We start from the raw sequence: 17,282 nt of genomic DNA on the forward strand, positions 1-17,282 counted from the left end.
ATCACAATGCTATCTTTTACTGGGTTTAAACTCAATTATGTCTGAATGAATGAGTGTGTGTCGAAACGTTTACATGGCCATTTTCTAACAGTTTGAGTGTTTAAAAAGTGTTCATGGATGATGGACTGAAGAGGGAAAAATTTTGCAGTTGTTGTTAGGCATCCCACCAAAAACATTGGCTCCTGCTGAACTTTTTACTACACGACACAACCTGTTTTTTCAACTATATTGCACAAGGACACTGTGAGAGCCTGGAGCCTTTTTGTTTCCCACATTAATCAGTGCAAATTACAGTGAAGGAAAGGTTAAAAAGTTTGAAGGACACTCTTGTCTAGGAAAGAGGACTTTCCTCCAAACAGAACCTACTCTGTACCTACCTATACAAGGGAAAACATCCAAATTTGTGAGGGACATGTTATGGAGCCACTGATTCACAAGATCAATAGAACATCCTGTTTGGAGAGGGAAGTGATGTCAGGGACAAACATGTCTGGGCACTTGTTTAAAAGCTAAGTCCTTGTTTTCAAACAAGCGCTGTGAAATATTTTAGAAGATGTGGCGCTTTGCATATACATGTCTTTTACTAGTACTTTTTGTTGTACATACATGTAACCCTGGAGGCCTGACTATACTATGACGTCTCCTTTGTTCCTGAGATGAAATAACAACCATCTGATTTCCTATCAAATCCATAAACTATAAATCACAACGTTGGAGCCAGAAATGATAACTAGAATCAATAATTTTGTCCTGAGGCAGGGATTTCATGAATATGACTAGAGAAATGGTCCTATGTCTCTTGAATGACAATGACAACATTGCATTGTGCCATTGTGACTGAAAATATTGTAGCATCACTTAGATGAGACCTAAATCTAAATCTAGCCTAAATCCCTCCTGCTATAAAATTGCAACATGATGTAACCCCATGCTAGTTACCATGGTGACAGATGTCTGGTTCAGGTCGTTGACCTTAATTATTGAAGAAGAGGAAGAAGAAACAGAGCAAAAATAGTATGTTTTCTTTCTGCAAGAGACATAAATAGGTTGACGTACTTGGCTGATGTCACTGATGTGGGTGTGGACCTTCTGTCGTCCCTCGTACAGGCTCCGCAGAATCGCCATGGTGATCTCATTCTCATCCTGCTCACCCGTCGGTTCCGCATTCTGTGGACAGAGAGACAAGAAGACATAAGAAAAAAAAAACTTTATAAACATTGGCAGACTCCAAAATTTCTGAATTATACTTATAGCTAATTTACAATGCAATATCAAATTTCTCAGAGAAATAAAAAGAGAAAACATTCAGTTACATACATAGAAAAAAAATCCACTGTAACAGTTCCATGTTCCAAAAGGCATTACACATGTATCATCTGTGTCCATAATATCACCAGGGTCCATAATATTGCCACCTAGAGAAAAAGTGTGCTTAAAGATATTTTTACTGCAACATACTTTTGGTATGCACTCCTGCACACCTCAAATGTACATACCTAGGGTATGTTGCAGTAAAATATCTTTAAGCACACTTTTTCTCAAGGTGGTGATATTATGGACTATGGTGATAATTATGGACACAGATGTTATACAATGTATATTCCATAATCTAGATCTATCAGAGTGAAATCCTGAGGAATGATCCCACCTTGATCCTGGCGGTGATCTCAGTCTGATCTGCGTCTCCCAGCTCCTGGAGATGAGCTTGGATCACTTCCTTGGCTCGGGGAGGGTACAAGCCTGGAGACACAAACAGTTGTTAGTCAGAAACAACCACTGAAATCTAGGATATAGGAGTTTTCTTTTACACAACCAATATTGGCTTATTGTGTAAAAGAAAACCCCTATACCCAGTGAAACTATTTTCAGAACAAAAAATCTGTAGGCTCTTTTTAACTTTTATCTGCCAGATTACATTATATCCACCACTTTGAAAAACAGAGTGTTTGACAAATGTATACTGTTAGTCCTTTAAAATAGCCTTGTAACTGGTTAGACAACCCTGTCTGTCTTTTGTACAGCTGGACCAATAAAATAAAGAATGATAAATAAATCTCTAGTGTACCATCCCAAGGTATGTATGAGTTATACAATATAAGAATGATACTGGGGATTATTGAATTCAAGAGTGCATTATACATTTTTACAGGATAGCAGACATATGTGACCTCCCTGTAGCCAGAAGTACCAGCAAACACCCTTACAATTACATAGGATATCAAACATGTTATGGATGTGGAATTGAAAACATTATCACTGCACCTGAACAACCACATAAACTGTTCTGTAGCATCAAATGCTGCTTTTACAGCAGGATAAATTTGAAGCTTAGGTTGAAGCACAGAAATAGATGTATTCAGTAGATAAACCACAGCCTCATCAATCAGGATAATCCTGGTCTAAGGATGCCTGCCAGGAATTGGCCAAACCTGAGAGCTGTCCTACATCAAAGACAATCAGACCAGTATTCCAATTTCTTTAATCTCGCGGTCTTTCCCCAGTTTTACGGGCGGCGTAGGAGAATGAAACATTGAAAGGTCACAAAATGGTTCAGTGATTGGAATAAATATGCACTTTCCAATTAGACCACGGCGTAAAAATCGTTCTGTATATCAGTGGGGTGCCAGGTGCGAAATGCGACATTGAGACTGGAAATGATCTTTTGGTAATGAAGACTGATATACCAGACCACCTTGTATGGTCCACTGTAATCAATGATCGCACATTTGTGGCTGGAATAATCGAAGGCCCTCAAGTTAAAACTGTATCTGTTTTCAAGTTAGAATTGATTTTTGGACAGACAAGAAGACAAGATGGATGAGTATGTAATCTATGAAATAGGTTACTACGAAATCTCTGAACATCCAACAATGTCTTTGCCACCAGACTCTATTGACTGCTGATTAGAAGGAGTTACATGTAGACAGATTTGGTGCAGTATAAACTTTTAGTGACCTTCCACATTCAAAGTGACTGCTATTGGCACACTATTGGATGGGTTTGTTAAATTTGCTACCTTATATAAAGCTGTTATGTACAAGGAAAAAAGAATATGGATGGCAGTAGCAGCTGTGGCAAACGTGACTTTGAAATGACACTTGGTTTACAGACCATAGCTGTGAGGGCCCCAGTTTGTGAAAAGCGACACTGCGTGAGATACCAGAAGCACGTGTAATAGCCTTCATCTATCAAAGTCTTTGCAACGTGACAAGGTGAGAGATGCTAAGTTTGCCCATGCAAGAGGCCAGAGAGATCTATATCTGTATCTGAATAGCCAGTATAATGACCCTTAGGCATAACACACCAGCTTCGCAGGCACATGGCACGGCGGCAGCTGGCTACATTAAACTGAACGACTTGTTACACCTAACCCTTGAACATCTAACTCTACATGATCTAATGATAATGCCCCTACTCTACTTGGTGACAGCAAGTTCCACTCTGCGATCGTTCTAGGAAAGAATGAGTATAGCCCATGAGGTAAAAAGCAGAAAAAAAAGATGATTTCAGAGAGTACTAGAGAGTTCTACATGAAGTCCTTCCTGATGTATCGGCCTGTTTGCGAGGGCCCCAGTTTTTGAGAAGTGACATTGCGTGGCTATCAGGAGCACATGGTGGCTGCTATGACTTGGCTGCCAGCTTGAAGAGGTGGCCACTTGGTCTAGTTTAACTGCCAGGGTTTAAAATTCATTTTTGGGAATAGGTGCACCCAATTTTTTGGGGTCGCACCATATAAGATAAAATGAGACTGCACTATGTATCAGCCTGTTTGTAAAAGTGAGTTTTCTGACCTTCTATCTGCAGAGCGAGCTTGTGGTACTGGTGCATGGGGCAGGTCTCGCACACGATGTGGGTCCGCTGGCTCTCAGCTGCAGCGTTGAAGGCCTGCTTCAGACACTGCATCACCTCGTCAACCTGCACAGAGTTTCATCTCATTAGCGAAAATGCCAGCATTAGCCAAAGTCATACTGTAAATCACTGCATGTTCGCAGTATCAAAAGTTTGTGGTCTGAGAAAAATGAAAATGTTCGCGGTGGTTTCAGAGAAAAGAAAGTTTGCGGTAATGATAAATTTGTGATACAGAAGTGATCACGAAAACCAAAGTGAATATAAACGTACTTTGAAATAACCAGTCACTGACATGAGAAAGTGGATGATACCTGAAACGTCAGACCATTTTCAAAATCTACCCAGCTGCTTGAGTACGTGTTACTTTGGGGTAAGTATATCTGTTCTATCTTTAGCCTGATCCTTCAAGTGTTTTTCTGCTAGTGTATTACCTACTTGAGAGTACTTGGAGTTGGAAAAGATGGTATCCCGGGTAGGAAAATACACCCAGAGATGGTCCCCCAATTGTAGCTGTAAATCTTGTCCATGCTCAGTCTATCACAGTACTGATTCTTTATTAATGCTTTTATATTGATCCCATTCCAAAAGCCTCATCATTTATTATGTACCTACATGGGCTGGTGCTCAGAGTGTCACACTAACAGCATGAGGGCTGGAACAAGCACTGAGAAACTGAGGAGTTCTAGAAAGGCCTAGATCTATAACCTCCATTAAAATTCATCCACTGAGTACAAATGTAATAGCGGAACTAGAAAGGTAACATTTGCAAGCAAATGCAATATGTTTACCTCAGGATGGTCTTGCCTACGATTTAACGTTATACCTTTATTAGGACAGGAAAGGTAGAAGGATAGTTTGCTTATATTACTGACTTTTATATGCTGTTTATAGAGTAACATCAACGTTATAACTGGGGAATTTGAATGTTTTTGCCGTTGTAAGGCCAAGTCTACCCGTCTGCCACTCAAAGACCATTACCATAGACTAGTCTTGTAGTGCCATGTATAGGAGATACTAGGATATATATAGTTACATACCACAGTACCAATGATTCACTCAGCACACACTCTTACCATGTTTGCAATCAGGCCACAGCATGTAACTTTAATCAATGACATCCTCTGCAGACTGCAAGTAAACTTCGAGTCTTTTTGACAGCTTTAGTTACAAAGGACTTTGCTGCGCTCATCTCACTACCTTATTACATTTTTGTAAATAGGAAACAGGACGTAGGCTGAAATAATAATGATGATAAGTTTATTATTATTACAAATACATGACAGAAGGCTAATTGTAAATACGTATATCATACGAAATGATATACAATGATATGAAGAACTAATTCCTACAGTACACTTTAGTCTTTATACTACAGTATATAAGATATATATCAAGCCAGTTTTGTTGGGTTTTACTTGTTCTTTTGATCGCCGAGCCAGTGAATATACCCACTTCTATAATAATTGTTCTTTGAAATTTTATATGAAAATCATTGCAATGATGATGAAAATCTACAGTTGTGTAAAATATTGGAACTACACACTCTATAAAACCATACATACATACTTAAAAGCTATACATGACTTAACTGTTACATATATTATGCAAATTTGACATACATAATGAATATTTATAACCGGATAAAGTAAGTAATAAATATTTACTGGTCAAAATGGAGATATAATGTGTTTCTAGAAATGGTTGTGATGTGTTGTATCCTTCTGTGGATGGCTGGGTTCAGCTCTGTTAGGTTCCTCCCCAGTTTCTCATGGACCAAGTTCTGCTTCCTTTCCTAGCAGAGGTCCAATCTTAAGAGTCTTATGAGGATACAAACAGCCGAGTAAGCATTTCAAATGTGATCAGAAACTGATATTATCCTTATTATGTTTAGAGAGATAACTTCACGGGATATGCATCATCGGGATACGGAATTTTTCGGGATAGGCGTCCCGAAAAATCCCGCGAGATATCCGCGTGTGGTGCGAGATCTCCAAGTCTACCGCGGGTCCTGTCACCGATGGCGGCGTGCCAAATGTTTATTTTTACGTCCTGTCGGGCGATCTGGGCAGGGCCAATGGAGCACCCTGACGTCAGTCAACTTTGCCAAAATTTTTATTCACCGATAGCACAGGAGTGTATATTGTGATGACGCGTTCCTCACGCGGTAATAGGTGAACTGCTACATTTTTACAAAGCTATTGTGCAGCGAAAAACTCACGAAAACTGTAAGAAAATAGCAGGAATGAATTTTTAATAAACCCTTTCGTCTCCGGTGAGTTTCGGCAAGTTTATAAACCTTCAAATAAAATGGGGCGTACCGGCTGTAGTAGTAGGATTCTAGTAGTTGTATTTCATTGTGACATCTTGTACTAAATTGGCTTGTTGAGGTCTACTCATCTTCTCATAAGCAGACTGCGTCAAGTAGTCTCTGTATTACGAAAATTAGGAACGTTTGCACATCAAAATCCCGCGGCAAGCGTCTCACCCCTCCCATGCAAACACGTACACATAAAATAAATAAACCCTTGCATCAACAATCAACGATCCGACCACGTCCATTGACGTACGTATTACCCTGAAAGCAAGTACTTCCACGCGGCTGGCAAATCTTCCGGTGGAAAAAGCATTCTCGTTCTCGATGTCACTTGTGAATGAAATCGGGATGAGAAAAATACAATGCCGCTTGCAGGACTGAGGCGGAAAATCGCTACAATCGCCAGGGCGGCCGGAGTCTCTGGGGCGGAGCATCGAGCCTTTGAGTTTGAAATCTTGCCGCCCAGCCAGTGGGCGGGTCCCCGTCTGTGTGCTGTGATTGGGCGCCGCGCGGTGATAGCTATGCTGCGTGCCGTTTCTATGGCAACGTGGCCTAGTCACAGAAATGTATCAATTCTTGTTAGTTGCTGATCGCAAACACAGCCAAGAGGCGTAAAGAACTTTTTAATTATGCTTCGCCCCCCTCTTGTTTAATCTCCCTTCCGCAGCTCCGTGCGTCGACCTCCCCTATCTAGGAGAAAAATGAACTTCTGGCGACATGGCACGTGGATGTGTTAGATTTTATATCTGAGATAGCGCGGGTCGGGTGACATCAAAAGCAGTACTTAGGGCCGTCCACATCGCAAGGTCAGACAGAAATTCTCGTACCAAGAAGGTTGTATCATTTTGTTATCGTTCTAAACATTATTAAGCCACTAAAATTTTCGATATTAAAAAAGAAATATTTGATTAATAACACTAGCCGTTTGTGCTAATGTTATCATCATGCATAATTTGGAAACAAACATGCGCCGCACCGTCTGTCTGTAAAAATCTTAGTCAACATGGTTCCCGAAAATACCCGGGATATCCCGATGAATCCAGATTTGATGCTTATCCCATGAACTGTACTGTATTATCCCGAAAAAGATTGAAACTGTCTGACAAAACGACAAAATGTAATGTCACATCCATGTTTATATAAACGTAAACAAACGCCCCCTCCCCGGCCCCGCACCCACATTACAAAGTCGACAATAGTTACAGATGAACACAATTCTGTTTATTTTCAAAACGGCAGCAAGCCTAAATCTCTATACATACGAGATTCTATCAAGTCAGGAGCTAGTGTAAATTATGAGTGTTTTTTTTTTATTTGAGCCGGCGGTGATATGCAAAAATTACACAAAGTCGCCGGCGTTCTGTGGAAATCTGCAGTCCTACTTGTGGATATTGAACCCAAAATCCATGCAATATTCTCTACTCGAGACTGGTATTCATATGACCGTATTTTACGAAGAAAAATGAAAACTTACCGCTGACATTGATCCACCGATCTCTTCTCGTGTCATACAAGGGCGGATGCCCATATTTGGAAAGCTCGGGTGTTCCGTGCGTAGCGCTAGGGTCATTGACCGCGGTTATCGAACACGCTGTTCCATTGTTCCATGGTTGTTCGAATGTTCCAAACGCGTTCTTTTTGTTCGATTTTTGGCTTAAAATGCAACTTTTTTCACCCATTTTTTGCAAATAAATTCATTTTTTCACATCTATGTTGGCCAAAATGACAGCGGTTCAGTGTCTTACGTACCAACCTACCAGCATGCTGAATTTCATTTTCTTCCAGGTTCTAATTACGAAAATATCTACGATTTTTAGGTGTTTGGAACGGAAGAGGAGGAGGAGGAGGAGGAGGAGGAAGAGGAAACAGAGCAAATATAATATGTTTCCTTCGGTAAACATAAATACATTGGAAACATATATTTGTGGTATCAAGAATTTGCGGTAGAAAAATACTATGAACATTTTACAATTCAGAGTATGCCCCTGGACTTTTTCTGGAACAAATTCTGGCTTTGACAAGATTTGACCCCCTCAAGCCTAACTTCCTGACTTTTCCAGCAGGATGAGAGCGTCAAAATATCTGTATCTGTATAGCCGGTATAACCACCCTTCAGCATAACACACCAGCTTTGCAGGCACAGGGCGCGGCAGCAGGTAGCTATATCACACTGAATGACTCAATGTTACACTCAATCTTTGCTCATTTAACTGCAAGAGTTGTTTAAAGTTTTCTAGTGATGATGCCCCAACTGTACTTGATGGCAATGAGATCCAGTCCATGACAGTTCTTGGAAAGAACACCACAGTTTTTGGTTGATAACTCTGATAGGTCAACTCCTGCCTTACTCACCACAGACTCTGCCTGGCACCTGAACACGTAGCACATGTGGCGGCTGCTCTTGCTCGACTCGCGGCAGATGAAGCCGAAATGCTCTGCTTGCTTGATTCCCTACAAAGACAAAATTGTTAGCTTGATATTTAAGGAGGTTAAGTCCCAACACATCAGTTAAGCAGGAATAGTGTCAAAATTTCCATACAAAATCGTAAAAGGTCACTGGAAATTGAGCATCGATAACATGAATATCTGAGCATCAACTCAGAGAGATTATAAGGCAGTGCAAAAAGAAAATCTACTTTGAATGTTATCTTCTCTAGCAAAACACCAGCTGTCTGCTTTTCACATCTTGCGAAATAATCAAGTTACTGCCAGAACGAATCATCAAATCTCACTACTCGCGTATTAAATCTTACTTATTGCTTGTCAGACATGGCATAATACAGTTATTTACTGACAACTGAGTACTGAAGCAGGCAGGCATGTTTAACCTTTAACATGCTGATCCTAATGCCCAAATTTCTGATGGTTCACAGATAAGTCGGGAGGCTGGAGGTTAAGTAGACTGTAGCTAAGCCAAGGGGTGTAGGAGAGGTGTAAGAGAAGGGTAGAAGCTGCAGCAGAAAAACAGAGACTGCGAAAGGCTGCAGCACAAACTACTGTACCTCTAACTACACAGCACACATGCAGTATATGCAGCAGGGTTTGCAAAACCAAAGCCAGACTTTCAAGCCACACAAGAAGTCACCAGAGGTGCAAAGATAGTCTGCTAGACTGGACTGCCAAAGAAGAAACCCTATGACAAATAGTGTATGCATGCTCTACCTGTGACAAAGCTGAATTCAGCATTTTGCCTGCACTGCAAGCTCTACCAAGAGTGTAAAAAATAAAATATCTCTTCCTTTTAGTGTGTGTTGCTGACGTAGGTTGAAATGCCATGATCGCCCACGTCAAGCCTTTAACTTCTTAGGACTAATCCACTTGGAAAGGATCAGAGGGAGAAAAAAAATCGTTTTCTTGTAAAGGTGGGTAAAAATGCAAATGAAAGGGAAACCCTGCAGGAAATACAAATCAAAGGAAATTTGATAACAGTAATATCATATGCCAAATTATTTTGGCAGAAAAAAATTCAAGCATATTTTCTACATGGCAACCCCTATTATGTCTCGAGGGCTCTTTTTGGTATGACGTTAAGAGGGTAATTTGATAAATGTTGGCTCCATCCAGCGGTGTGTTACCAGGTGGGCTACAGAAGATAAAGGGGACATCAGAGTGGTACCGCTGACGTCAATGCTTCCTGACTGACGTGGGAGGAACGGCTGGGGGCACAGCTACAGGAATATATAGTTCACTACTCCTGAGGAGAGGTGGCTGAGAGGGAAGTGGCAGGATAGGCCACTTACACAACAGGTTCAACAGAGTTGAGAGCGAGAGGTGAATAACAACTGACAAAAACCCTGGTGGGGTCAATATTTGGGGGTAACCTTGATGATGAAGAACAAGCGAGAAATGTTGAAGGAAGGATAGAATTGGAATATTCCCAAACAAGTCATCTAATGTGAACTGCTGTGCAAGCACGTCTAACCCTCGGAAGTCGGGAAACAACAGACGATAAACCAGATAGTGAGTGAGTGTGAGACAGAATACATACAAGACGGTAAGAAAGAAAGCCATCAATTGTATCAACACTGTTAGTAAGTAGTGTTACGCCATGTGTAAGGTAGGAATTAGAGCTAAAAGAAGTCTTACTTGCTTACAAATGCTAGCAAAATGGCTGCATTTTGAACATGTGCAATGCATATATGTCACTGTCACGGTAGCAATATGTAGGAGATCAAAATCACCTGAGATACAAACGAAATGTCCTTGAAGTTCTTCTCCAGGATGACTGACTTGCGTTCCAGACTGATCAGGCTCACTTCCAGCGTCCCAATCTGAAGACAGACATTTTGAAATAAAAAAGTCAGCACTGCAGAAATTTCAGGAAAAAATGAACTTTGCAAGATTTAGATAATTGACAAACATGTAAGCTTATAAGGACCTAATTCCTAATCACAGTGGTGCAAATCAAGACTCTAGCCAGCTCAAAAGTTTTTCTGTCAGCCCAGGTTTAAGATCGGACCTGGGAAGAGAGTGCTTGCAATCAATGGGGGGTCCGGGAACAAATTGTGGATTTTGTAACTTCTATCATTTTGAGAGGTAAATCATGGGGTTCAAAGTGGTTGTCAGTGATCCTTTGGATGTTTTTATATTTTTGCCAGATTTTTGTCAATTTTGTCTATCAAGGTTGACAGATTGGTTTTAAAAATTTTAACGGGTGCTGGCAAGACCCCTGGTGCAAAGTCAACATTGAAGTAAGAAAAAAAAATGTTCTTCACCTGAAATAACATGGTCCTGTTCTGTACGTTTCCTCCACTGTTGCTGCGATGTCTCTTCTTCTCACTGTTGGCAGCGTCCGGCGTCTCGCACACGTGGATGTTCAGTCGCGGGTCCTCCTGACTCGATCTACACTCCTCCTCCGTACACCCCACCTTGGAGTTGTTGTTGGCCAAGTTGTTGGAAGCCTTCTCCGGCTCTCTGGAGCTGGACCCGAGCCTCTTCTTCTGCTGCTTGAGTTTCTCGGCGTCGTGAATTTTGAACTTCTCGATGGTGTCGTCTATCAGGGTGGGCGGGGCCTTGGTGTGGGATACCACGACCTTGCCGCAGTAAATGACCTCGAACTTGGAGGTCTTGTTGTCCATGTCCTGTTCCAAACGGCTGTCCACATGGGGATTGTCCTTCAGGTACTCCTTAGTCGCCAGACGGATGGATGCAAAGATCTCTGGGACCTGAAGGGGAAGAATTAAATAATGTCTTGTCACAATTATGGCTGGCAAACTTTTAATTACCGTCAGGAAAATGGAGGCATTGTTTTGGGTGAGTCTGTAAGAAGGTGTAGATGGATTGTGATAATATTTGGTATGTGGGTAGGTTTTGGAAAGATAAAGGTCAAAGTCAACTTTGGGCCTCCTACTCCTAGTGGCTGTCCTTGGTACTGCAACAGAACTTTCTGCATATTTCATGGAGGTATGAGATCTCTGAACTCCTGTTTTGAAATTGAAAATGTCTACCAATATGAACTCCAGAAACCAAGGACAAATGAATGAGAAAAATGATAAATAATAAAGAAGAAAACAGGCAGAGTTATAGATTATGATATCCTTGCTGTAAAAATCATATTCATTTTGCATGCTGTTTTTCCAAAATATCTTTTATAATCCCGTTATAATGAATGACTAATGAAGATAATCATCATATTAGTATACAGTTTGTATACTCAAGGGCAACTGCAGGAGCATACTTTTCTATTAAATTGTCACTTCAGCATGCCTTGGCAATGCGTCATACTTTAATGTAATGTAATGTCTTAATAATCTAATAAGTATGACTTCTAATATGATCAAGGTATCAACACCACACATGCAACAATATGTACATAAAAAGCAGACTAGAAATTTTAAATGAGTTCCCAAAAATGAAATAAAAGAGCTTTGAGACCATGACTGGAAAAATTGTCAAACATGTTCATTTCATCATACAGCCTCTTTGCTCTGGTCCTTCCTTGTCCGTCAAAGGTCAGCAAACATTAGATATTCTAGACCTGACTGACAGTGTACGCACCACCGCTTATCAAATATTTATCACGCCTTATGATATACAGTAACCTGACGCCTGAAAACTAATGCACTAACAGGAACAAGGACCACAGGATCCATCTCATCTTCAAAACTGCTGAATAATTTCATGGTAGATATTCATGAATTTGTCAATAAAATACTGGAAAGGACAGTTTTGGGCAGAAAGATAACTTGGACATCTATTTTCACCAATCAATCAATCAATCAATCAATCAATCAATCAATCAGTCAGTCAGTCAATCCATCCATCCATCCATCCATCAATCAATTGATCAATCTATCTACTAATCAATAAACCAATCAATCATTTACTAAAGCCCATAGCATACCAGTATTTACCAGTAAAGGGAACCTAGAGTTTAAATCATGAAAAGTAGTCTATCACTCAGTGTGACTTATGTTATCACTGAATATCAGTTGCCTTAAATTATTTCTGACACCTTCATTTTGCTATCTTGATAAGCTGGCACTGGCCAGTTGCAGAATCAGATAGGAGAAATACATGTATAATCTCTGTCATGGAGGCCTCACGTGTCCTTCCATGCAGCACAGAACACCAGAGGGGATAGATGCAGGCAGGGTGATTGACATGGACTAGATGGGAGTTGTTATTCTGTGGGTGGGAGCAGACAGTGTGTGTAACAAACAGGGAGTAAGCAGAGAGTCCTGGCTAATTGGCATGAGACATGTCTGCTGAACAAACCTGACATAAATACTAAACATGGTTGACTCATTCAAAACAACCCTGTACTGTGTGTGGTACGATAGGGTAATCTCCAAGCAGATCCTAGAGTGGCAAAAGACAGTATCAAATTGGCCAGTGAGGGTCTAACACACCACCCAATGGATCCTCTCTGGCCAATGGATACTGCCTGGCCAATTTGATACAGTAACTGTCTTTTGCCTCCCTAGGATCTGCTTGGAGATTAAAGATACATGTAGGGCTCATTTATAACCCTTTTCCACACCAGCAATCACATTATGACTTCAGGTGACCAAATTTGATAAAATACCGGTAAAGGATGATTCTTGATTTCATAACCGGAATAATGCATGACAAAAAAACATAGAAAATGTTAAAGCAATAATTCTTTAACAATGAAATTTGTTGAGCAATCTTTGAAGCCCTTGGTTGCCATATGGTCACAGCTGACGCAGCATGATCTCAGAAAAGGGGCCTTTGCACTGTATATGACAGTGGGGTTTCTAGGTAAAAAAACAGGTGTACACTGTTACATACAGTCTCTATAAAGTTGTTATGCCAACTCAAGGTAACTGTCTGTGGAACATAAACTTGATTAAACCTTTTCCCCTTGGAGGGTTCGTCTTTACAACAACTGTGTGTTTGGTTTCAGTATAAATCAGCAGGGAGAAGGCCCAGCTGTTGTTTTTGCCCCTCAACTGATGAGAAGAATCGTATTAAAACACTGCATTCCAGAGAAATGACAAGCTTCTTCTAGCACAACGCTTTTTCTTTTTTTTACTTCATATAGGGGGTGATCGTCAATGTAAACCTAGTTCATAGACAGTGCAGGTTAGGTGCAGGTGGATATCAAAAATACCTGCACAGCTCCAATTTTACCTGCACTAACCTGCATATACCCAGTACATGGACCAGTGCAGGTTAGGTGCAGGTGGAAAATCAGAAATACCTGCACAGCTCCAACTTTACCTGCACTAACCTGCATATACCCAGTACATGGACCAATGCAGGTTAGGTGCAGGTAGACATCAGAAATACCTGCACAGCTCCAATTTTACCCGCACTAACCGCAGGTGATATTTCCAGCCCTGTTGCATATGTTTGTCTACGTATGTCATACGGCACATCTAGCACATTTCTGGACTGCTAAAGACAATCTGTCTAATTCCAGGTCTGTCTATACAAAGTGAACTGCTGCTGTCTGAGGTCCTGAGCGGTACAAGTTAAGTTTAGCACATGTGGCAGCTGCCTACGTGCCAGGACTCATGCTGGGGAGGCTACAACTGAAAAACAAGGCTACTAATCATCTTCCACCTCACCGAGCTGTGAATGAAAACGATACGTAACAATTAAAATGACTCTGATTGATATTTTACTTGATCACTTTATACGACTGGTTAGATTTTACGAACAGTTTTTCATTCTGGTGTTCATAAACTGTGGTCTACTACATGGTTGCACATAGATCTTCATTCTATATCAACAACTGTGCACTTTTTCTAGGTGATGCATTTTTATCCTGGCCAATAAATGACAAAGTTATATTCATTTTTGTCTGTATATATATATATATATATATCGTTCCTTGCAAGTTCCCATATTTTCTTACATTAAAAAAAAAATCAACTATAGCTCTGTGCTTGCAAACACATTTTTAGAAGACATTAAATGAACTTTGCTACCCTGGCAGACCCTGAGAGCCATGTATGTAATATAGTCAGTTAGTGATCACTCCCCTAACACGTGAACATATTGGCATTATGCATGTCAGCCCATTTCAGCACCAAACTTGCATTAATGCTATATTAATATATATGAACATCTGGCTTTTAGAGAAAACCTATCAGTGTAACATAAATGAATCACAAAATAATTAGTTAGAGATTGCCCTAGATTTCAGTTGGCAAGATATTCTCCATTCACGATTTATTAGTACATTGCCTCTTCTCTATTAGACTAGGCCAGATTTATTATTAGCAATTCCTACAAAATCACGATTAAAAACTTAGTAATTTTTTAGCCTTCTTGGTACACCGACTTAACCATATCAGAGTTATATTAGGGAAACACAAATTGAAGTGAAAAAAATTCGGAAAAAAAAATCTGACAAACCTGCTGCCCATTCTCCTGCTCCAACAACTTGGACTTGCACATAGTAAATGTTACGCAATGCTATGTTTTCCTAGCAAGTCGAGGAAGTATTGTACATAACCCAACCCTCAGTACACAACAGTTACACTGTACACGTACTGGTAGTACTGAGAAGTCAGACCCACCCAGATCAATACTAGTACATGTACTGAGAAACCTGTCCCACCCAGAATGACATGTCCCCTGTCACGTACACAGTTAAAGGCAACCCTGTCAGGCAGGTTGACACAATAGACTCCTGCTGTCAGCCCTCCACCTGCCCCACCTCAGGGGGACATGTACAGGGCTCACAACAGATGACATCATCCCTACATACTGACACGTGCAGACTTCACAGCCAACAGGATCAACAAGCTACCCAGACAGCACTCAGCAGAATGTACTGCACCTACACGAAACCCTGGTTTTTCGCATTTTTCGTTGGATGTTTGGTCAACGTTGCATCAGAATTTTGCCTGTTGCAGACGATATCTTTTCCGACATAACACTTGAAAACTACAGACAAGATGTTAACATTATATCTGCAAATATGACCTTATATGTGGCGTTCTACCGAAGTGCTATCAATACATGAAGGGTTTCGCGCAACACAGGTGCAGTACATTCTGCCAACATGCCTACCTAGACTAACGTTGGAAATGACAGCCCTATAAAGTGTTTTATTCCTTCGTCCTTTCTGTCTTTCACGTACACGTAGTACCTCCATCATTATTTCTAGTTTACCGTATCTCTAAAATCTGAGTGACTTATGGGGAAAACCATCAAGAACATAAGAAGGGTCTATTCAATTGACATTATATTGACTCAGTCCCCCCTACCACATTTTTACTTGTCACTAACGTCAAACTACCAAAGCCTGTTTTCTGCAAACAACAGTCTCATATAGTCATAAATTCTACTTCCAAGAGGGATATATATCATGTTTTCAAGTTCAAGGGTATGCTGTTGACATCGAGTTGAAACAAAAATTTATTTGTTTTCATGAAATGCTGTATGCCAAAATCATTGTTGGACAATCCACCGGAGAGAGTACAAAACCTTTTACACATCAATAATTATCATTGTCTAGTAAGTTTTACAAGTACAGACTATATGTCTATTGCGTACATGTATATTGTTAGGTGACAAGTAAGAAAAACATCCTACAAGTTTGATAGCAGCAACATAAAGACAAAAGCTGGTCCTCATATACTAGTTCCTACCTCCTCCGTATCCGAATGCTCCTGTACCATGGCTGCAGTATCTGTCTCGTCCTCACACTTGTCTAGCTCAAAATGTACGTGTAGTTCCTGCGTTACATCCTCAGTGCTTCCTACTTCTAGTGCATCATGATCCTCACTGTCGTCTGAATCCATTGAACCCAATTACACAGAGGCAATCCAACTAGGAAACCGGAAAAGATCGCGCAGGAATAGCCGATGGGCTCCGCACGGAAAACAAGTCCTTCCCAGAATGTCCCTGGTGGTCAGTCAGCGTTGGCCAACCGCCACATTTGGCCGTATCACGTTTCATAACATGTTGACGGCACATCCTTGTGTGGACAGTAAACCCACAACCTGACCATAATATGCATAACCTCGATTCTAACCTCTGTTTTCCAAGTCGGCCTTCCCACATACATGTAACCTGGACCTCTGGCTAACCCTCCTAGCTAGTTTCACGCACAATTACTAGAATTAGAACTACTCCCTATGGGGGTTGGCCCTACCTATATCAAGCACAGCAGCGTACACCCAAATGCAAAATATGAAATGCTTAACTTGAATTGATTGTAAAATCTGTCACCCCACTACCGTATCCAATTTGACCTGAACATACTTGTAAAGCTCTAGCTATATTGAAAACAAAATAATTTTATTGTATAGTATAGTTATATATAGTATTTATCTAGCCAAAAACTGAGAGAGAAGTGTACACACTGATTTGAATGCATGCCAATCTATGCATTACATATCCTATCAGGTTTAAAATACATAGACTATACATATGTACACTGTACAAATGCATTTACACGTCCATGTACTAAATTAGGAAGTTGCTTCTTTTCTTCCAAATACTTCTGAGTTAAAGAACATATTTCAGATACTTTCTTTGAACAACAAAGCTTGATGAATAGTTGAACTTCACATCACTGTCAGCTAAAGCCAAGGTTGGTTTGACAGTTAACTCTTTCCCAATACTTGGCAGACTTCCTATTTTCACTTTTCATTTGAACCAGGATCCGTCCTGTGGCTGGTAAGTGAGCATGCCC

The 17,282-nt window shown here is 40.6% G+C and overlaps 1 protein-coding gene across 1 annotated transcript in view; it reads right to left on the reverse strand.

The window, feature by feature from the left end:
* Nucleotides 1-17,282, reverse strand: part of LOC109470558 (TBC1 domain family member 1-like) — a 52,302-nt gene that overhangs the window by 21,952 nt on the left and 13,068 nt on the right. The window contains exons 3-8 of the mRNA XM_019769522.1: nt 10,879-11,328; nt 10,345-10,434; nt 8,516-8,614; nt 3,792-3,915; nt 1,649-1,740; nt 1,057-1,167 (exon numbers count right to left, since the gene is read on the reverse strand). Of these exons, the coding sequence (XP_019625081.1) occupies nt 1,057-1,167; nt 1,649-1,740; nt 3,792-3,915; nt 8,516-8,614; nt 10,345-10,434; nt 10,879-11,328 (966 nt within the window). The remainder of the gene's footprint in view (nt 1-1,056; nt 1,168-1,648; nt 1,741-3,791; nt 3,916-8,515; nt 8,615-10,344; nt 10,435-10,878; nt 11,329-17,282) is intronic.

The sequence above is a fragment of the Branchiostoma belcheri genome, unplaced genomic scaffold (genome assembly GCF_001625305.1).
Source record: "Branchiostoma belcheri isolate BF01 breed outbred unplaced genomic scaffold, Haploidv18h27 scaffold23, whole genome shotgun sequence".
Classification (NCBI taxonomy): domain Eukaryota; kingdom Metazoa; phylum Chordata; class Leptocardii; order Amphioxiformes; family Branchiostomatidae; genus Branchiostoma; species Branchiostoma belcheri.